The sequence below is a fragment of the Dermochelys coriacea genome, chromosome 12 (assembly GCF_009764565.3).
Source record: "Dermochelys coriacea isolate rDerCor1 chromosome 12, rDerCor1.pri.v4, whole genome shotgun sequence".
NCBI classification, from domain to species: domain Eukaryota; kingdom Metazoa; phylum Chordata; order Testudines; family Dermochelyidae; genus Dermochelys; species Dermochelys coriacea.
In genome coordinates this window covers 4,657,769-4,679,670 of record NC_050079.1, presented here as the reverse complement: position 1 = coordinate 4,679,670, position 21,902 = coordinate 4,657,769, and the positions used below count along the sequence as shown (strand labels likewise).

Here is a 21,902-nt window from a genome sequence, read left to right as displayed (position 1 = left end):
GTGATGGCTAGTGGCGTTCTGTTATTTTCTTTGTTGGGCCTGTCCTGTAGTAGGTGACTTCTGGGTACTCTTCTGGCTCTGTCAATCTGTTTCTTCACTTCAGCAGGTGGGTATTGTAGTTGTAGGAATGCATGATAGAGATCTTGTAGGTGTTTGTCTTTGTCTGAGGGGTTGGAGCAAATGCAGTTATATCGTAGAGCTTGCCTGTAGACAATGGATCGTGTGGTATGATCTGGATGAAAGCTAGAGGCATGTAGGTAGGAATAGCGGTCAGTAGGTTTCCGATATAGGGTGGTGTTTATGTGACCATCGCGTATTAGCACCGTAGTGTCCAGGAAGTGGATCTCTTGTGTGGACTGTCCAGGCTGAGGTTGATGGTGGGATGGAAATTGTTGAAATCATGGTGGAATTCCTCAAGGGCTTCTTTTCCATGGGTCCAGATGATGAAGATGTCATCAATGTAGCGCAAGTAGAGTAGGGGCATTAGGGGACGAGAGCTGAGGAAGCGTTGTTCTAAGTCAGCCATAAAAATGTTGGCATACTGTGGGGCCATGCAGGTACCCATCGCAGTGCCGCTGATTTGAAGGTATATATTGTCCCCAAATGTGAAATAGTTATGGGTGAGGACAAAGTCACAAAGTTCAGCCACCAGGTTATCCGTGACATTATAGTTCTTGTTAACTGCTGGAAATAGCCTACCTTGCTTGTCACCACGAAAGGTTTTCCTCCTTTCCCCCCCGCTGCTGGTGATGGTTCATCTTAAGTGATCATTCTCCTTACAGTGTGTATGATAAAACCCATTGTTTGATGTTCTCTGTGTGTGTATATAAATCTCCCCACTGTATTTTCCACCAAATGCATCCGATGAAGTGAGCTGTAGCTAACGAAAGCTTATGCTCAAATAAATTTGTTAGTCTCTAAAGGTGCCACAAGTACTCCTTTTCTTTTTGCGAATACAGACTAACACGGCTGCTACTCTGAAACCTGTATCACAGCTGTGGGATAAAGTGGACATTTGGACCCCTGCTGCTCTCCTCCTGCCTCTTTCATCATTCAACTCCAGCTGCAGCAAAGTGACTCAGCCTCTGTCACGTGACCCACTTGATAAGGGAGCTGCTTCTCTACATCCAGGAAAAAGCAGTATTTTCTGATGGCCAGTGAGGTGCTGTGCATAGGGTCCCATTCTCACAGTGGACAGTTTAGCCATATGAGGACTAGCCATGACAGCTGAGATAGGTGAAGCTGCCTCTACACCTCTTCATATCCTGGGCACCACCAAATGGCCAGGGACAAAGGAACAAACAGCTATTGCAATGAAGAATGGAAAATGATTAGCAAAGGTCATAGAAAATTTTTATTGTGGACAGAACTAATTATGGAGCTCCACACAACAAGACTCAGAATATTGTTGCATGAGGAGGGAACAAAAAGGAATAAGTTGTGATTCAGTGGCTACTGTTTGAGAGAATTTTCCAGCCCTTTCCAGGCCAATGGGAGTAATCAGCCTTCTGATCATTTCAAGCCAAGTTTGCACAAGGTGAATTTCACCTAGATGACAGATATAGACAATGACAGATGAAAGAAGTGGAAACAATGCTACAAGGGCATTACCTAGCAGTGATACTCCAGTGGTATGATGGCTCTATCCCTGCTACCAGGCTGAGTGCCCTACAGGTATTGCTCACACACGCACACATGTGCTGCCCATCACGCTCAAAGACCCTTGTTACTATTGGGCAGTATAGAAGAGGGAAGCTGCATTCTGGACTGAGATAATAGGAATTACCTCTTGGGAGATTTAAGCATGTTAATTTCAGTGGCTAGCACATATGGGTCACTCAACCCTCTGAGGGGTAAAACCATCCCAATACACATTCTTCACAAGTTAAGCCAATACATAGAGATGGTTAGAAACCAATCCTCAGATATCTGGGCTCAATGCTCCCCTCTTTCACACATAAACCATGTAACAACATTAATGGCAAACAACTTTCCAGAAGGCCAGGATGTTGGTGGAGTCAGCACAAGTTTCAGTTGGAGAGGTAGTGTCCCGCTGCCTAGGGGAAGCAGATTTCCATAGTATCCCATAGTAATGTGCCAAGGTAAGCAGAATTCTCTGGTCTGTCACCATGGTAACTCTTGCTTCTGGTGGGGCAGCAATAAATGTCTCTTTGCAGTCTGGTGGTGACCACAGTTTGGGTCTGGGCTCTCCAGGACATTGGGGAACACCTGAAGTCCCCATATTGCAGTCTATGCCCCAAGGACACTCACTGCTTCCCCAGGGTAATGGGAAGGAAGCTGAGTTGCTAACATCTCACCCTGCTCTGATGCACATGCTGATGATCTTGAAGCAGGCAGCAGTCAGGAAGGTGGCATAACAGGTTTCCTTCTGCTCTGCAGCTTGGTCTGCTGGAAAGAAGAATCTTTCCATCAAAGAATCTGAACTCAGTTGACTCCATGGAATAAGATGAGACACTGGAATCAACATCTTTGGACACCAACATGTTTGTGGAGTGAGCAACCTCCTTTCCCTTCCCTTGAAGACAAAATCCTGGAAAGTAAGCTTTGGAAGGAGTATGCCTAAGCTGCTCTTGTGTTTGTCCTCATGTCCCACAAGGGTGGGTCCTGCTCATCCACACGCTGTTTGCTAGTGCACTTCCTGTGATGGGGCTTGGATGCTAACTCACCAGGTTGGACTAGAGGCTCACCACTGCTCTCACTCACAAACACAGCAGGTATCTTAGAGAGCAGTTCCAGCTCTTGTTGCCCATCACTGGCTCTCTGGCACCTTTTCCTTTTTAGCAGGTGCCCAGGATATAGATTCTTCTCCCCATCACCTCTGGCATGTGCTGTGGACAAGGAATGATGGTGAAAGTTGTTAAGGCTTTTGTTGGAAGCCCTCATAGGGGAAGCGCTCCCGAGGCGGGTCTGAGCCACAGGGATCTCATCCATGGACTCTGCAGACTCTGAGTGGTATTCAACAGGAGGTCCAGCTGCCTGGACATGGCCAATGCTGCTTGCAGGCATAGCAGCTCTGTGAGGGAAAGCTGGCATAGGGAGATGAAGGCTGTGGGAGGATGATGAGATGGTAGCAGTGGCTGAAAATTCTGAAGGTAGAAAGAAAGGAAAAATGGAAGCATCAGAAGAGACTGTGGTTTTCCTCATCCCCAGACACATGTTCCAGTTCCGGGGCAATTAAGATAAAAAAGGGACTGATCCACCAAAATTGAAGGTTTCAGAGTAGCAGCCGTGTTAGTCTGTATTCGCAAAAAGAAAAGGAGTACTTGTGGCACCTTAGAGACTAACAAATTTGTTAGTCTCTAAGGTGCCACAAGTACTCCTTTTCTTTTTACCAAAATTGAAGAAACCCATACATGCTCATGCAAAACCAGATGTAAAAAGTGCCCACAAGTTAATTCTGAGTAATGGAATAATACATGCACTAAACATTTTACAGTATTCCAAACACCACATGATCAATTCATTTCCCCTTCTAAGGCAGGCTATGTTCTCCCTGGGCCGCCTCTCATTTTCCCCTTTCTCTTTTGAAGCTGTAGTTCCTGACAAGCCTTGATATCTGAGGAAGGAGCTACAACCAAGTGCGAACTGGCATCACGTGACAAGCCAGCTCTCCAGAGAGCTCAGTTTGGAACTAGCTGGCCTACGATATTTGGTATTAACTCCCCAGGGATTTGCATTCTTCACTTTGGTTTTCCTCTCTCTTCTGTTTTTCTACTGTTTCCCTGCTAATTCCCTTACATTTCTCCTGATTGTGGGGCTCAAATAGAGGTGCTCCCTGTGGCTCACTTACCTGGTTAGGGTGCTGGGAGAGGGGCTCTCTATGGCACATTCGCCTGCCTGACTCATGTAAATGCAGCTGGAACAGAGGGGCTTACTGAAGTACACTCACCTGTTTGGGTAGCTGGGAGAGGGCACCTGGGCTGACTGCTTGTCTTGGATTTTTCATCCATGTCTGAGGATGTAACCTTATGCACCTTCTTCTTCTTCCTCTTCTTCTGCTGCTATAAAAACAAGAAGCTCAGATGAAAGGAGATCCACTCATTAGTTCAAAGATGCTGCACTGACAGCTTTTATAACTCCTGTCTCTGTTTAACTTCCTTCATTTTTTAAATCAGTTTGATAAATGATTTCATTTTAGAGTTTGGGAGGGAAGGGATTGAGGGGGTGGGGGGACTGATGCAAGGAGCCCCTACTGAGTGCACTGAGTTTGGCCTACACAAGCTACGAAGTATGCAACCACCTAGTAAGGCCTTCTGTTAAAAGCAATGAGAAACAATTAGGCATAAGCCCTGAGAAAGGAGAGAGCATCACACTACTTGCCACCAGATCAGGAATGAAGAGCAGTGGCATAGTGGTACAGGTGATTAATTCTAAGCACACTGGGAAGCCCCAAAAACACAGTCCTTCCCTGGGCAGAGGTTCCAAGGGAACCCAAGGTTCCTGCCTTTTTTACTCTGGAAATAAAGTGTTCTGCATTGTACTGAGTTGGGTGGAAGACGAAACAGTGGGAGAGTGCACATGCTGCATGCACTGCCACCGGGGTGTACATGTTGGGTTACTGTGAGCAGGGTGTGTTCTTTGTGAAAGAAAAGAGAAGATAGGGATATGTGGGTGTTCGCATGCATGAAGTGAGGGGACAGGAGAGCGTATCCCCGTGTGTGAAGTGAGGGGATGGGACCATGTGCCTCTGTGGGCTGGTCTACACTAGAAAGCTAGGTCGACCTAGCTACGTTGCTCCACAGGTGAGAACGCTCGCTGTTTCTGTAGTAAGTATCTACACTACAGTGGCGCAGACCTGTGTGAGCCCAAGAGGAGGAGGCATGTGTCTGAACGAAGTGACAGTCGGGTGCACTTTATATGTCTGTGTCTGTGAGAGACATGCTGACACTGTACAAGCACAGCAGCTCACAGGCTAGAGCAAGGCTCCCACTTACCTGGGTGTGGACTATGGACTGAAGAGCTGGGAGCTCAGGAGAAGAGTTGAGCTCGGGGTCTGCTCCACTACTGTGGACACCAAACTTTGAAAGGCTAAAACACATGAAGAATACACAAGATATTGCAGCTTTCTTAAGGAACAGTTAACTCTTTGATGCCCATGTGCCTCGAAACAGCTTGGCTGGGCTCCTTCCTTGCAGGGTGTTCCAAGAGAGTGCTGTGGGGCAATTGTTCTCTCCCTCCCTCCCCCCCCAGCCCGCCCAAGGGCACTGTTGTGTGGAACTCCCCAGAGTTCCATCTTGTTTCCCCTCCTGTTCAACATGCACATGGGACTAAAAACTAGGAGGGTACGGAAAAGGGCAACAAAAATCACGAGGGGTATGGAACGATTTCCATATGAGAAGAGATTAATAAGACTGGGACTTTTCAGCTTGGAAAAGAGACAACGAAGGGGGGATATGATGGAGGTCTATAAAATCATGACTGGTGTGGGGAATAGGGAAGTGTTATTTACTCCTTCTCATAACACAAGAACTAGGGGTCACCCAATGAAGGTTTTAAAACAAACAAAAGGAAATATTTCTTCACACAACACATGGTCAACCTGTGGAACTCTTTGCCAGAGAACATTATGAAGGCCAGGATTATACCATGGTTCAAAAAGGAACTAGATAAATTCATGGAGAATAGGTCCAGCAATGGCTATTAGCCAAGATGGGCAGAGATGGTGTCCCTAGCCTCTGTTTGCCAGAAGCTGGGAATGGGTGACTTGGGATGGATCACTTGATGACCTGTTCTGTTTATTCCCTCTGGGGCACCTGGCATTGGCCACTGTCAGAAGACAGGACACTGGGCTAGATGGACCTTTGGTCTGACCCAGTATGGCTGGTCTTATGCATCCTCCCCCGAGGCCCAGTCCGCCCACCGCTCACTCCTCTCCGCCCCCTCCCTCGAGGTCCCTCCCTCATCCTCAAAGGCCCTCCCACCTGCCACTCGCTCCTCTCTGCCTCTTCTCCCAATGCCCCCTACCTACTGCTCGCTCCTCTCCGTTCCCTCCCCCGAGGCCCCGCCCACTGCTCACTCCTCTCTGCCCCCTTCCCAGAACAGGGGGGCCACCAGGGGGTCATGGCCCCATCACTTTTTCCTGCCTTAGGTGAGCAATGGGAGGGCACCACGGAAGAATATCTGGACAAGTAATGCTCTTGTGTAAGACCACAGATCCTCACAGCATGTCAACATTGTATTTAAAGGAAGGTGAACAGAAGGATCTGCTACCATCCAACTCCACGGAAGTAATGCAGATCTCCTCAGCAAATGCTGGAGTAGCTCCATTGAAGTTAAAGATGATCTCACTACTGGCTATGCATGTCCCTACATTGGTGGTACCAATGTCTGCATCGATGGCAATCCTGATGGAACTATTGAAGTAGCTGACAACAATGACTGCAGACTAGGGTGAAATGCTGATTGTACCGCCATTGGTACCAACATTATTAATGTCCTGCCACAGGTCAGTACTGGATGATGTAATATCGGTAAATGCAGTACCAATAGACATAACAAGTCTTTTGCAGCCAAAAAAGCTTTTGGCATCCAGAGGACCAAAATAGGAGGCACAGCGTCAGTAGGTAGGGCAGGAAGTACTGGTCCCAGTGGAATGGGTATAAAAATAGCTGAACGGACTTGCATACAGAGAGTACATGAAGATGGTCCCAGAGTTGGAATGACCTTGACTGCTGAGGGCATCTGTCTTGATGGCCCTGTGCTAGAGTTGACAATGTTCCCTCTGCCAGTTGGTACCAGAGAGGACTGTTACCTGTGTTCTGAATTCAACACAGTACTGGAGGACTTGTGTCTTTTATTTGACTCATCACTCCTGGGAGTTGTGGATGAAGACTTTTTCAATCTGGCCTCAGCCTCCAACAGAAAACTGGACTTCTTTGGCTTTGATGAAGCCACAGAGGAGGAAGAAGAACGCCTCTTTTCCCCAGGTTTCACCTGAGGCACTAAGGCAGCTGGAAGAGCACTTTGGTAGATGAGCTTTCAGCCTTCTCATGAGCAGGGCCATTAGGGTCTGCGGAGGGATGTATTGTCTTCTTGAAGATCTCCAGATTTTTTAGTTCTTGAAAGGAATGGGGTGCAAATAGGGCACCTGTCCCTCACATGCCGTCTTCCAAACAAAAGAGACAGACTGTTTATCATTTGCTGGCATTACTGTCCTGCAAGTTGAACACGGCTTAAATCCCGGAGATCTCTGCATTGTGATTGAAACACCAGGAAAACTAAATTATCTATACTCTATCATAAAACTAACCTAAGGGCTCGTCTATGCTGGGGGAGGAGCGACAGCACTGCAGGCTCAGGGGAGGGGGCAGAGCCTGTGGCAGAGCCAGGGATTGAGCAGTGAGCACCCCCCGGCACATTGGAAAGTTGGTGCATGTAGTTCCAGCCCTGGAGTCGGTGCCTATACAAAGAGACGTATATTAACTTCTGAAAAGACGCATGTGGCTCCAGAGCCCCAGGTTGGTCACCCCTGCAATAGAAGAAACAAGGCCTGCTATAAAAGGGAGAGTCTGGAGAAGGAAAGGGAGGCTGAAAGGCCTGGGACAGGCCTGCCCTGGCTGCCCACACGAGCAGAGCCAAGAGACTGAAGCAGACTGCTAGGCTTAGAGTTGAGGGTCCAAGAACTGCCCTGACTGAGGTCAGACTAAAGAGGAACAGTCAGGAGCAGCAGTGCCCCCTCAAAAGACCACACCAGGAACTGGGGATGTCTGAGTTATGCAGATCAGAGTAGATGATCACAGTGGTCCCTGCTGGCCTTGGAGTCTATGAATCTAGGCAGAACTTTGAAGGATCAGAAGTTTGAATATAATGTGGACAGTGAGAAGGCTGCACTGAAGGGAGTGGAATAGTGGAGTGACATGATCTGAGTGTCATGCAAGGAAGATCCTTTTTGGATGGACTGGACAGCGGCAAGGTGACAGGCAGGGAGACCAGAGAAGAGAAGGTTGCAGTAGTCAAGGTGAGAGTTAACCAAACCTGGCCCCAGGAATTTAGCAGCTGGTCTGAAAAAGAGAGGATGGACTTTTGGATATGGTAAAGGAAATAACACTGTATGGTTTCGTGTGTGGTTTCTGATACCCAGGGGCTAGTGGTGTGCATATATGGGAAGGAGAGAGGAAAGAGTGTGTTAAATATTTAAAGAGTCTCACACTGCACAGTCATGAGGTCCTGTGAATTTTGTGTCCAGCATGACGAAGGAAGAAAACAAGGGGCCGGGTTTTGAACACATCCCAACCAGGGCCCCAACGGTGTGCTAGGTGATAGCAGGGGATCTCAAAGTGAAGTAGGACTGGGGAGAAGAACCACCTCTACAGGGAGTTCTTTATGTTGTAAGTCACAGGGTTCCCAATCAGAGAGAAGGAGAGTCCTGGAAGTGCAGGGCAAGTGGGAACTCTCTCTCGTATCCCTACTGCAGCCCTAAGGGAGCAGATGCCAGGGGCATGTCGCCCTGGTGCATATCCCTCCAGCAGAGGAACAGTTGGTTGATGCTGTTGCTTGTGTTTCAGAGGAGGGTTATACCTGGGACCGAGTGTATCCAGTTGTCCAATTCTGGCTTTTCCTACTGTCCTTACTGCATAAAAGTCAGTGGCATACATTCCTCTCTGTCTTTTTTCTCCTCTTCTCTCCATCCCTTCCCTGGATGGTCTGGCCTAATGCTGTAGTCCTGGGTGAAGAGATGTTGGAAGGAGAGCATAATGAAGCAGGTTTCCTAGACACACACACCTCCTTCCACTTACATTAACAACATGCTCTTGCTGCTCCCTCACCCACACAAACCCCTTCCCTAGGTAAACACATTCAGGCTTGAATTAAAGTCTGCCTTATTAAACACGTACTGGTCCTGAGATACCTGCAGGAGCTGTGGGGAATCTTGTTAGGCACAGAGAACCAAAAGCACCTCAGTTATAGAAATCAGGGTTCAGCCCCACCGTATGGAATAAGAATACCTAGCACTCTTCTGCCTTCAAAGCACTAAACAAACACTAACTCATTAATCGTCATGGCACCCCTGTGAGCTAGGTGACTGTTATCCCCAATTTACAGGTATGGAGACTGATGTAGAAAGGTTAAGTCACTTGTCCAAGGCCACAGAGTGAATCAGCATCAGATCCAAGATTAGAATGCAGGAATTCCTGGCTCCAGGTCATGCCTGTCTCTTCCGGAGGCAGATGTTAGATGGCATTCCCATCGTTCAGAGAGAACAGTTGGAAGGCATGGAGGTGCAACCTCATCACAGCGCATGATGGAAGGATAATCAGCAGTGTAATCAGGGGTGTATTCAGGAAGACCAAAACACAACTGGAGTTGCAGCTAGCAAGGGATGTGAAGGATAACAAGAAGAGGTTCTACAGGTATGTTAGCAACAAGAAAAAGGTCAGGGAAAGTGTGGGATCCTTAATGAATGGGGGAGGCAACCTAGTGACAGATGATGTGGAAAAAGCTGAAGTACTCAATGCTTTTTTTGCCTTGGTCTTCACAGACATGATCAGCTCCCACACTGCTGTCCTGGGCAACACAGGGGAAGTATGGGGAAGATGTGAGCAGCCCTCAGTGGTGAAAGAACAGGTGAAGGACTATCTAGAAAAGCTTGATATTCACAAGTCCATGGGTCCAGATCTAATGCATCTGGGTGCTGAGGGAATTGGCTGATGTGATCGCAGAGCCATTGCCCATTATCTTTGAAAACTCGTGCTGATAAGGGGAGGTCCCGGACAACTGGAAAAAGGCAAATATAGTGCCCATCTTTAAAAAAGGGAAGAAGAAGAACCCGGGGAACAACAGACTGGTCAGCCTCACCTCAGTCCCTGGAAAAATCATGAAGCAGGTCCTCAAGGAAACCATTTTGAAGCACTTGGAGGTGAGGAAGGTGATCAGGAACAGTCAACATGGATTCACCAAGGGCAAGTCATGCCTGACCAACCTGATTGCCTTCTATGATGAGATAACTGGCACTGTGAATATGGGGAAAGCAGTGGACGTGATATATTTTGGCTTTAGCAAAGCTTTTGATATGGTCTCCCATTGTATTCTTGCCAGCAAGTTAAAAAAGCATGGATAGGATGAATGGACTATAAGGTGGATAGAAAGCTGGCTAGATTGTCGGGCTCAACGGGTAGTGATCAATGGCTTGATGTCTAGTTGGCAGCTAGTATCAAGCGGAGTGCCCCAGGGTTTGGTCATGGGGCCAGTTTTGTTCAAAATCTTTATTATCTGGATGATGGGATGGATTGCACTCTCAGCAAGTTCGCAGATGACACTAGGCTGGGGAGAGAGGTAGATACACTGGAGGGTAGGGATAGGGTCCAGAGTGACCTAGACAAATTAGAGGATTGGGCCAAAAGAAATCTAATGAGATTTAACTAGGACAAGTGCAGAGTCCTGCACTTAGGACGGAAGAATCCCATGCACTGCTACAGGCTGGGCACCGACTGGCTAAGCAGCAGTTCATCAGAAAACCACCTGGGGATTACAGTGGATGAGAAGCTGGATATGAGTCAGAAGTGTGCCCTTATTGCCAAGAAGGCTAACGGCATATTGGGCTGCATTAGTAGGAGCACTGCCAGCAGATCCAGGGAAGTGATTATTCCCCTCTGTTCGGCACTGGTGAGGCCACATATGGAGAACTGCATCCAGTTTTGGGCCCCCCACTACAGAAAGGATGTGGACAAATTGGAGAGAGACCAGCAGTGGGCAACGAAAATGATCAGAGGGCTGGGGCACATGACTTACGAGGAGAGGCTGAGGGAACTGGGCTTGTTTAGTCTGCAGAACAGAAGAGTGAGGGGGGATTTGATAGCAGCCTTCAACTACCTGAAGGGGGGTTCCAACGAGGATGGAGCTCGGCTGTTCTCAGGGGTGGCAGATGACAGAACAAGGAGCAATGGTCTCAAGTTGCAGTGGGGGAGGTTTAGGTTGGATATTAGGAAACACGATTTCACTAGGAGGGTAGTGAAACACTGGAATGGGTTACCTAGGGAGGTGGTGGAATCTCCATCCATGGAGGTTTTTAAGGCCTGGCTTGACAAAGCCCTGGCTGGGATGATCTAGTTGGTGTTGGTCCTGCTTTGAGCAGGGGGTTGAACTAGATGACCTCCTGAGATCTCTTCCAACCCTAATCTTCTAAGATTCTATGATAAAATCCTCTACAGTTTCAATAAAAGGTACTTGGATAAGAAATCGTCTCTGCCGGTTGACCCCTAGGGCAGAAGTAAAGAGTATTTTCCTCATGCGTTTATATTAACCAGCCAGGCAGTAAAGTTCATTGCTTCTTAACCAGGGTAGTTTTCTGTCAACATGCTGCACTGCAGGGGTTTCATGAAATGGTGCCCAAGGACATGTAAAAATCTAATGAGAGTGGAGTGGCAAACTCTCAGAACAGCAGAGCCCTTTTCATGATAAGGCAGTCTCAGATACCCAGTTGCTGCCTGCTTCTATCTGAAAGCTCTCCAATCCCAATCATGTTCTCAGACATGCCTGTGGAGCTCCCATGTACTCCAAAGGCAGGTGCACACCTCAAGTGGAGGACAAAGCGTAGTATTTTGGTTTTCAGTTGTACTGCACAGAATTTTTCAAGACCACAAGCAGAATTTTCAACTGCAAAGATCCCATAAGTAATTTTAATGTAAGATAGTCCCGCTAGAGAGTTCTAGAAAGGATGTTTTCCTAGTAGGTTAAAGAACCTCTGGAGATGTTTCCATACTCTTAGGCACCGAGGTTAAAGCATGGCATGCTCAAACACACACATGCACTTTTACCCCCACTGTGGTCACAGGAGGTGACTTTGGTGTCAATTTCATACACAGCACACACCATACCAGGAAACCTCTGCTAGCGTTAGTTGTACTCACTTTCTGCCTGATGTTACTGTTGACGAGTCTTCCACTTGTATCTCAGGGTTGGTGTAGCCAAGTTTTCCTGCATAAAAATCCACCTCCTGAAAAGAACAAGAATAAACATTAACAAAACTATTTGGGCACCTGAATGAAGGACACACATCAGCAGGGTTAAGAAGCAGGTTTTTCCCCTTAATCACAAGTTGGAAGGAAGGCTTTCTGCTCAGCCAGCCAGCAAATGAGACATATTAGTGGAGTCTATTGTTTAATGAGATGAAAAAAATAAGGTTGAGGCCCCACTCTATAAATACTGACTGGATCAAACAACTGAGACTAGATCTACAGTCCAGTCAGAATGGAGAAATGAACACCAACTTCAGTTTCTTTGGAACTTAAAAAAAAGTTCGGAAAAATATTCACCAGACCCAAACAGCTGGATTAAAGAAAAAGAGTTATTAGAATATTAAATGCAAAAATTCCTGTTAATTCAACATTGAGATTTTAAAGGGAAATGTGCAAAGGCCAGGAACCACAAGAGTGAAGGTTAAGTCTACTCCTTTGGACAAATGTTTTTGTAGACGTACGTATATCCAAGATGACATACGATTTGGAAATTACAGATTACATTATGATGTCAATATACAAGAGGGCTGAGTTAATAAATCTTTTAAATCCCAATTACTGCATTGAGGGGAAGGCCCCCCAACCTACGCATCATCCCTATAAAGAAGTAAATAAACCTGACCATGCAATGGAGATGGCCAGAATACAAAAGCATCGAGATTGATAGGCAGCCATCAGATAAGACAGATGGTTCAGGAGAGCCTGGGCTGAGACATCTCAGTTCAGTACAATTTTCCCAACTAATTTGAAACCTGAACAACTACCAAACCAGTCTTCTCCAAAACTGATTTAGCTTGTAGGTTTCATGGAGACTTTAAAGACAAGCTTAATGAAGATCACTAAGATCAATTTAAAGTTATGAAAGCAAGATTGTTAAAAGTGATAGTGACTTTGGGTGCCCACTGTGACATACCACGGTGCAATTCAGACCTGTCATCCCTGCCCTGCAACCTTGGGTGCCTTACAATGCCTTGCTGCAGTAGGTCCAACCGGGGCCGCTCACAGCCTTCCAACTGCAAGTCACACCCTGAGTGTCTGTGTGAAACTGCAACCTGCCAGCCATGCTACACGCTGGCTCTCACCAGCCTTGGTTACTTCCTCAGGGCAACTCCAACACACTGCCAGGCCTGGATTTTCTCCCCAAAATTAATGTCTTGTACTGCCCAGCCCTCTCCTGGACAGTTCAAATATATTAAGTCTATTATTTCTTTACAACAATAATATACACCAGCTTATTACCTTAAATAGAGATACCCAGACTCTTTAATTTAAATTCACTGGATTAGGTAAAACAATAAAGCAAGTTTATTAACTATAAAGAGAGAGATCTTAAGTGAATACAAGCAATGAGGCAAAAGAGTCAGAACTGGTTACAAGAAAACTAAAAGATAAAACGCTTTCTACTACCCAGCTTAACAAACTACATTAGATTTAAAGCAAAGTTTCTCACCACATACTTCCAACAGCATTACTGACCAAACCTCTAGGTAGGATCCCTTCCCCCAAGTTCAACGGCTGCCTCTTTTGTCTTCTCAGGTGCAAAGAGTAAAATGGGCAGGGAGGGAGAGGAGAGCTGTCATAGGGTTTGCCTCTCCTTTTATAAGTTTCAGTCCCGCTCTTGAAAAACATTTCCAGCTGAGAACCAGGAGACAAAGAGTCTGTGTGGAAGGAAGTTCCCTGCTGGGTTTTTTCACCTGTCTATGCTCATATGCAGATTTCCTTTTGTTTCCTCCATTCCCCTTTCTGCTAATGACTCTGTTTACTGCTTAAATGCAAATTAAGGGAAGCCCACATTCCTTTGTTTAGGGAGACCTGTTTGCCGACTTCTGCCTGGGAGTTGTGGGGTTTGGAACATGTGTTAATAACATCATACATGGGGATCTTATAACTTCACATACAATGTTGCTACATATATTTCACCATGACAATACTGTCCAGCAAGTTATGAGTTTTTAAATGGTATCTCACAAGGCATACTTTGTACAAAGATTATTATAACAGTGTGTAAGGTGTGAATACAGGGGTGCATTCTGTCACACCCACTTTGGGAAATCTTGAAGGGGCTTGCTCTTCAGAAAATTCTGAGCACCCAGCCTCTGAAAATCAGTCTCAAGTTGGGGCACACAAAACTGTAAGCATCGAAAATCTTGGTCTGAATGTTTAAAGTCCTGGTACCATCTTACCTCACGATTAAAGGAAATCAAAACGGAATCATTCAGAGCTGCCAAATTTTCAAAAATGCTCGTCTTAAATTTTAAATGTTCATAACTTTAGAACTATTGAACCAGTTTTCTTAAATATCAAGACAAGTTTGAAAATAATTGGTTTAGTAGATTTAAAGATATGAACTTTTTGAAGTCAACAAACCACTTTGGGAGTGTGCAATTACCTAGCTGTTCACATTATATGAGCAGGGTATATTTCAAATGAGGCAACAGGGAGGCCACAGTAAGAGACAATCTCACACCAAGGCAGACATGTGGCAGGAAAGATTTAGATCTTTTCAAAGAAAACCACCTTGTGGCTGAAAAGAGCTGCTGTTGGAGAGATCCAAGCAAGACTGTGGCCATTACAGGGCACAGCTATTGGGAGTGATTGGGGCTCAGTGTTTACAAAGAAGGGGTTTCTCAATGCTGAGTTCAACCCTATGATCTGCTATCCAAACAGTTATTGCTCAGTAACAAAGTGTGACATCTTCTCCCTTAACAGAGTTGGATGAGAAATGTGTCAGTGACAAGGCTCTCTCAGTTTTCTTCTCATGTTGATCTGTACAATCTTTCATCACTAGACAAAGTATTCTGTTGTCCTACAGACAAAGAAGCTACCCATTAAGACAAGAGGAACATTGATCAACTGTTGCATCACACATTCTTGGAAAACATTCTCTGCCATGTCCACAAAATGCAAACACATGAGTGAATTGCAACGCAGGCCTGGCAACACCAATAAGGTTAACAAAGTACACATCTCAGGAATTTTCTGAGCAACACTGTCCTAGAGGAAAAAAAGCCTTCTAAAATCCACTTCATTCATTTTAGTCTTGTAAATCACATAGAACCATAATGCTCACATAACACCCTAACAGAGTAAGGCATAAGGGCTGACCAGCAAAAACAAATGGAAGCAGACTTGACAGCTAGTAAATGTGATGAACTCTCACTGTGTTACAACAGGAATACTGCGCAACATAGCCATAATCCCTTCTTTGGCTCAGAGCACCACGTAATGGGACACAGTTCTTTAGTCTCCTCAGTCTAGGAGGGCAGAAGAATCTATGCCTTAGATTATCCAAAGCCACCTCCCAGAACATAGTGATCAGAAAACTTTTCCTCCATCTCTGCAGCAACATAAATTAAGTATTACCGCAATGACGGCGCAGTGCTTCAAATCAACCAGATATCCTGAACCTACCATACATGAATAATGCCAGGGTACTCTTTTCACAGTCTTCACTGCACATCCCAAGGCCAAGGCTATGCCTACACTACAAACTTTTGTCATGTCAAATTACATTGGCATAAAGCCACCACACATAGTATATTGCTTGTGCACATACATACTTGACTCCTTGCACTGGTGCTGTGTATACTCACCAGGAGTGCTTGTGTCAATGCAGTGCGGTGCACCATGGGTAGGGAAGTTTTGGCAATGCATTGTGGGCCCAAAATGAACTGCACAGGGGTGACAGTGAGCAAGGGGTCAACTTACCAGCATGCAACTGTCTCCATTCCATAGTCATCTATATCCCATAATTTTCATACCTGTTTTCAAAATTCCATGAACCTATGCAGTCCTCCTTGTTACCCACCATCTCGGACAGAAGCATGGGGCATGTACAGCTTTGCATTATTGTCATGAGCATTGCAAGTACAGGATGCACTATCCTCTGGTATTTGCAGAACCACACGAATAACTAAAGCAGAGGGGGAACATGATGATTTCTTGGAGGACAGACTGCTGTGTGACATACCGAGACTCAATTAAAGGTTGATGGTGACATTCACGGAGCAGCTGCAGATGGTGGAGCGCTGGTTCTGGCCCAAGAAATGAACTCTGACTGTTGAGGTTGCATTGTAATGCAGGCTTGGGATGATGAGCAGAACTTTTGGATGTGCAAGGCCATATTCCTGGATCTGTATGCCAAGCTCTCCCTAGCTCTCCAGCACAGAGATAGTAGAATTTGAGAGCTGCCCTGACAGTAGAGAAGCAAGTGGTGATTGCACTGTGGAAACTTGCAATGGCTGATTGCTACCAGTCAGTGGGAAATCATTTTGGAGTTGGAAAATCCACTGCAGACACTGGCATCATGCAAGTGTCAGGGTCATTAATTGCCTCCTACTATGCAGAACTGGGACTCTCAGCAACGTGCAGGACATAGTGGATGGATCTGCAGCAATGGGGTCCCTGAACTGTGGTGGAGCAATAGATGACACACATATCCCTATTTTGGCATCAGACCACTTTGCCACAGGGTACATCAACAGAAAGGGCTACTTTTTTATGGTTGTGCAACAATTGGTGGATCACCGGGGATGCTTCACCGATATTATGTGGGCTGGTCAGGGAAGATGCACGATGCTTGCATCTTTAAGAACACAGGACTGTTCATAAAGCTGCAAGCAGGGACTTTCTTTCCCGACTGACGGATTGCCACTGGCAACGCTGAAATGCCAATAGTGATCCTGGGCAACCCAGTCTATCCCTTGCTCCCCCGGCTCACCACCCACCTTGACAGCATCAAGGAATGCTTTAACTACTGGCTCATCAGATGCAGAATGACAGTTGAATGTGCCTTTGGTCATTTGAAGGGACTCTGGCATTGTTAACTCACAAGATCTGACCTCAGTGACAAAAATATCCCAATGGATATAGATGCCTGCTGTGTCCTGCATAATATCTGTGAGGCAAAGGAGGGGGAAAGTTGCCACTGGGGCAGAGGGTGGGCAGGCACGGAGCAGCTGCTTGCTGAATTTGAACAGCCAGACACAAAGGCTATTAGAAGAGCTCAACAGAGCTATACAGCTCAGGAAGGCTTTGAATAAACACTTTAACAGTGAGCCACAGTGATGTACGGTTCTCTATCTAAGCCTGCTGTTTTGGGGCCTGTTAGGAATGATGTGGTCCTTGGTGCATGTGTATGAATACAACATTGTCCATGCGGCTATTAATTTGGCAGTGCTTACTGTACATTTATGATTATTACACTGTGTTTGTCACTAATCCTATCAGTTGTGTCACACTGTACAGTAACAGGTAGGTAGGTGCTTTCAGAACTGCTAGGCATTCTGCAGCATATGTTGTGAACTAAAAAAGATGAATTATTTTCCAAATACTATAACTTTATTGAGTAACAAAATCAGTGCAAAGAAAAATCTGTGCAAATCTCCTGTATCCCTCATGCAATCTGCTCATAGATGTTGATGTTTCTATGGCTGGTCTGTAGCTGTGTCTGCACAGTCTCTTCTCCCCACAGACCCAGGAGATCCAATACCTCCTGCCTACTCCAACTCAGAGCCTGAATGGAGTGTGTAGCCATCATGGTCAGCTGCACACAAGAGCTGCTAGGTGTGTTTGCCAAGCTGAGCAATCAGGATAAGGTGTTTCAAAAATTCGCAGGGCTTTAAAGGGGCAGGGGGCCTTCTGGTCTCTGTGACCCCTGGGCACTGGAGCTCACAATTATGCCTAAAGTAGTCAGTGTCTGGCATTGTGGGAAAGCTGCTGGAGGAATGTTAGGATCAACACAGGTAACAGTGTTTACATTCATGCTACATCAACATCAATACATTAGCCATGGCTCAACGCTGCTCGGGGAGGTGGTGTTGCTATGGCAGGTCACACTTAAAAAGCTGCAAAAGCACAGCTGCACTGCTGTAGTGTATCAGTGAAGATGCCACCTACGCTGATAGGAGGGCTTCTCCCATCGGCATAGGTGCTCCACCCCCCCGGGAGGCGGTAGCTAGGTTGACAAAGAAGCCCTCCTGTTGACAAAGCGCTGTCTACAACCAGGGGTTAGGTCAGCATAAGTGCATGCTCAGGGTGTGGTTTTTTTAATTTCCTAGTGTCTCCTCCCCATTCCTTTCAGTTAGCTAATCTCCTCACAAAGCTACCCTCTTCCCCCCAGATATCATGGCACTAACCTGATATTTGCCATGCTTCACACTGTGTGCACTGCTTGTATCAATATCCCTTTCCACTCATCCCTTGTCTGTCTTGTCTATTTAGACTATTTAAGCTCTTTGAGACAGAATCTGTCTCTTATTACACTGTTTATACAGTGCCTCGCACAAATGGGGCTCAGATTTCAGTTATGGCCTTGAGACACTACCAAATAATAAACAATAAAAACAAATGCAATGTTAAGTTAAACATTGAAATGTCTGGAAGTGTGCGCCGGAAGCTAGAATTGTAGCTCTGGCTCGTGTTCAAATGCATTAAAATACCATCTTTATTTACATCACCGTGTACTATTTTTCATGTCGCCAGATGGATTAAGGATGGAGATAAGTCAAATAATTCATTTCTTACAAAAAAACAAACTAGTTCTAGAAACAGGTAATTTAGATGTAAGGGACTAGGTAAGAGAAACAAGGAATTGCCTTCCTTCAACAGAAATGACGAGGAACCTCCCAATTTATAACATAATCCAAAAGGACTTGTAAAATATGGAGACATGTTTTAGTAACAGAGTATAACACACCAATGCACATGTTTTGATAAAATCCCTGAAACTCACCTTTGACTCTGGAGTTAAACTTAAGACTAAAGGGAATGGCTGGCTACTCTCCAAACATGATTTACACTCCTTTTCTTTCCTAGCTGGTACAACTTGCTACTTGGTATTCCCAAAATGACGCTTTCTCTGAGCTAATCCAGTCCTGGAACCTTGTACAGTTCTATAAATGCATCTCAATTATAAACTGCTACTCCTGTTTGGAGCCCCACACAACTCCACCGAAGTACCTCAAATATCCTACCTTCAGCACCTGCCTAACATCCCGAGCAGAGATACTGGACCAATCCGGATTTCCCACTGAAATGCACCAAAACATTCTGCAGCAAATAAAAGGTTTTTTTGAAAGAAAGGCTGATAGCACAGTCAGTACCTGAGTAGGTCTCACTGGGGGAGGACAAGACTCCAGCTGTTTGTTGACCTCTTTCATCTCTTGTCGGGGACGCTGCTGCACAATGTACTCGTAGGTGGTCAGTTTGTTCCACACTGGGAGGAAACAAAAAGACATTTCAGTGTGTAGAACTCTGTCTGCTTTCTCATTAGGAGCATTAGAATTACTAAGCTGCTTAGTTAAGTGTGGATGCACAAATAGCAATGTCTACTTTCCCTCTGAATGGCAGCAGGAGCTGGTAAAAATAGTACAATCATTGTGAAAACTGTACTTCATTTACACAAAGTAAGACTTTTAAAATCCTCCTGACCCAGCCAAATCTAAACCAACTTTCACTGTGATACTCAAAGGCAGCAATTCTCAGATAGGGAATATTCCTTGCTATACTTCAGGTGTCGCTAGAGCTGGCCATAAACAGGTCACAAGAATTATTTTTTTAAATATTTGAGAAATTGTATTTCCCCTAACGTCATGTCCCAAAATGCTACACAGTTTTTGAAGTCTCTCTAGGTATGAGTTTAATACAATTAATAAGGATAATAAATAAAAATCTCTTTCACACTTATGGATCACAAATGCTTTTAAAACAAAACTCAACTTGGCTCAAAAACTTCCTCTAAAAAAAGTAGAGTAAAATTGATTCAGCAGGTTAAAATCCTCCTTCATACAAAGGAAAGTCCATCTTTTGTACCAACAATCTGCCAAGAATGACCTTGAGCAGATCACTGCAGACTATGTGGCTCTGGGAAGAAGGATAAATAAGTTTGGGGTGCAAGTGGTTGTCTTGTCCATCCTCCCCGTGGAAGGAAAAGGCCTGGGCAGGGACCATTGAATCGTGGAAGTAAATGCACGACTACACAGGTGGTGTTGGTGAGAAGGCTTTGGCTTCTTCAACAATGATCTGATATTCCAGGAAAGAGGATTGCTATGCTGGGATGGGCTCCATCTACCAAATACCGGGAAGAGCATCTTTGGACATCTGGCTAACCTAATAAGGAGAGCTTTAAGCTAGGTCCTATGGGGGATGGGGACAAAAATCCAGCCAACATGCATCTAGGATCAAGTAATGAAGACAAGGGGAAGGGACTAATTTCTGGAGAAGGGACTAGAAATCACAATTGCATTAAAAAGGCAAGAAGAAAAGCAACAGGGCAGTCTGCAAAATATCTTCCATGTCTGTATACAAATGCAAGGAGTATGGGGAACAAGCAGGATGAATTGTAAATCATGGTATATGAAGAAAATTATGACTTAATTGGCGTTATAGAGATTTGGAGGGACAACTCCCACGATTAGAGTACCAGCATTGAGGAAACAGCTTGTTCTGAAAGGACAGATATGGGGATAAAAAGAGGAGGTGTGGTGCTGTATGTCAAGAATGTATACACTTGCTCTGAGGCCCAAGAGGAAGTGAGCAACGGACCTGCTGGAAGTCTCTGGGTGAGGATAAAAAGGGAAAAGAATAGCAGTAATGTTATGATGTGGGTCTAGTATAGATCATCAAATCAGGAAGAGGAAGTGGATGAGTCATTCTACAAGCAGGTAACAATATTAGCTAACATACATAAGTTAGTTTTAAAGGGGAATTTTAACTTCCCTGATATCTGTCAGAAGACTATTACAGCAAAACATATGTCCAGAAAATTCTTAGCATGTGTAGGGGACAACTTCCTGATTCAGAAAGCTGAGGAAACAACTAGTGAGAGTCATCCATTTTGAATCTGGTTTTGACCAAAAGGGATGAATTAATTGTGAATGTGAAGGTGGTCGGGAACTTGGGAGGAAGTGATCACGATCTGATAGAATCCAAGATCCTAAGGAAAGCAGGACATGAGAACAGCAAAACAAGGACACTGGACTTCAGAAAGGCAGATTTCAACCAACTCAGAGAAATAGCAGGCAAGGTCCCAGGGAAAGGCCAGTTAGAAAGAAAAGGAGTCAGAGGGGGCTGGCAGTTCCTAAAAGGACATCAAGCTATTCCAATGCAGAGGAAAGATAAGAAGAGCCACAAGAGGCCAATGCTATCTAAAACCCAAAAAAGATACATACAAGGAATGGAAGGAGGGGCATGTCACCAAGGTAGTATACATGGGAATAGCGTGAGTGTGTCGGGACAAAACCAGGAAAGCCCAGGCAAAGAATGAGTTACAGCTGGCAAGGAATGTTAGAGACAACAAGAAGGGGTTCTTCAAATACATAAGACAAAAAAGGAAGATTAAGGACAGCGTGGATCCGCTGCTCATTGGAGAGGTGAGCTGGTAATGGAAAATGCTGGAAAAGCAGAGCTGCTCAATGACTACTTAACTTCTACTCACAAAAAAGAACATGTGATTGGATGACTAGCGAGATTACCACAGACAATACAGGGGAAGGGATGCAGATCGGGATAAGCAAAGAACACATACAGAGATCTTCTGACCGATCTGAACGAAATCAAGTCAGCAAAGTCTTATGCTATTCACCCCAGGGTACTGAAGGAATTAGCTGAAGAAATCTCAGAGCCGTTGGCAATATTTTCAAACTCATGAATGACAGGACAGGTCTTGGAAGACCGGAGAAGGGCTAACGTGGTGCCCATCTTTAAAAAGGGGGGAAAGGAGGAGCCAAGGAATTGTAGACCAGACCGCCTGATTTCAATTCCTGAGAAACGACTAGAGCAATGTATAAAACATTCAATGTGCGAATACCTGGAGGATGAAGGGGTGATCCTTACAGCCAGAATGGACTTACCAAGAACAAATCATGCCAAACCAGCTTGATGTCCTTCTTTGACAGAGTAACTGGTTGGTGGATAGGGGAAATGCAG

General features: G+C 45.3%; 1 protein-coding gene across 4 annotated transcripts in view; it reads right to left on the bottom strand.

Annotated features, from left to right (window-relative positions):
* Window positions 1-1,331: 1,331 nt before the first annotated feature.
* ZDHHC1 (zinc finger DHHC-type containing 1) overlaps window positions 1,332-21,902 on the bottom strand; it is a 36,666-nt gene continuing 16,095 nt past the window's right edge. For 2 of the 4 annotated variants that reach the window (XM_043494788.1, XM_043494790.1), the window contains 6 exons: window positions 19,079-19,191; window positions 11,868-11,953; window positions 4,956-5,049; window positions 3,911-4,022; window positions 2,487-3,107; window positions 1,332-2,444 (listed from right to left, as the gene is read on the bottom strand). In XM_043494788.1, the coding sequence (XP_043350723.1) occupies window positions 2,581-3,107; window positions 3,911-4,022; window positions 4,956-5,049; window positions 11,868-11,953; window positions 19,079-19,191 (932 nt within the window). In that variant the 3' untranslated portion in view covers window positions 1,332-2,444; window positions 2,487-2,580. The remainder of the gene's footprint in view (window positions 2,445-2,486; window positions 3,108-3,910; window positions 4,023-4,955; window positions 5,050-11,867; window positions 11,954-19,078; window positions 19,192-21,902) is intronic. The other 2 variants (XM_043494789.1, XM_043494791.1) reach the window with 1 other exon arrangement.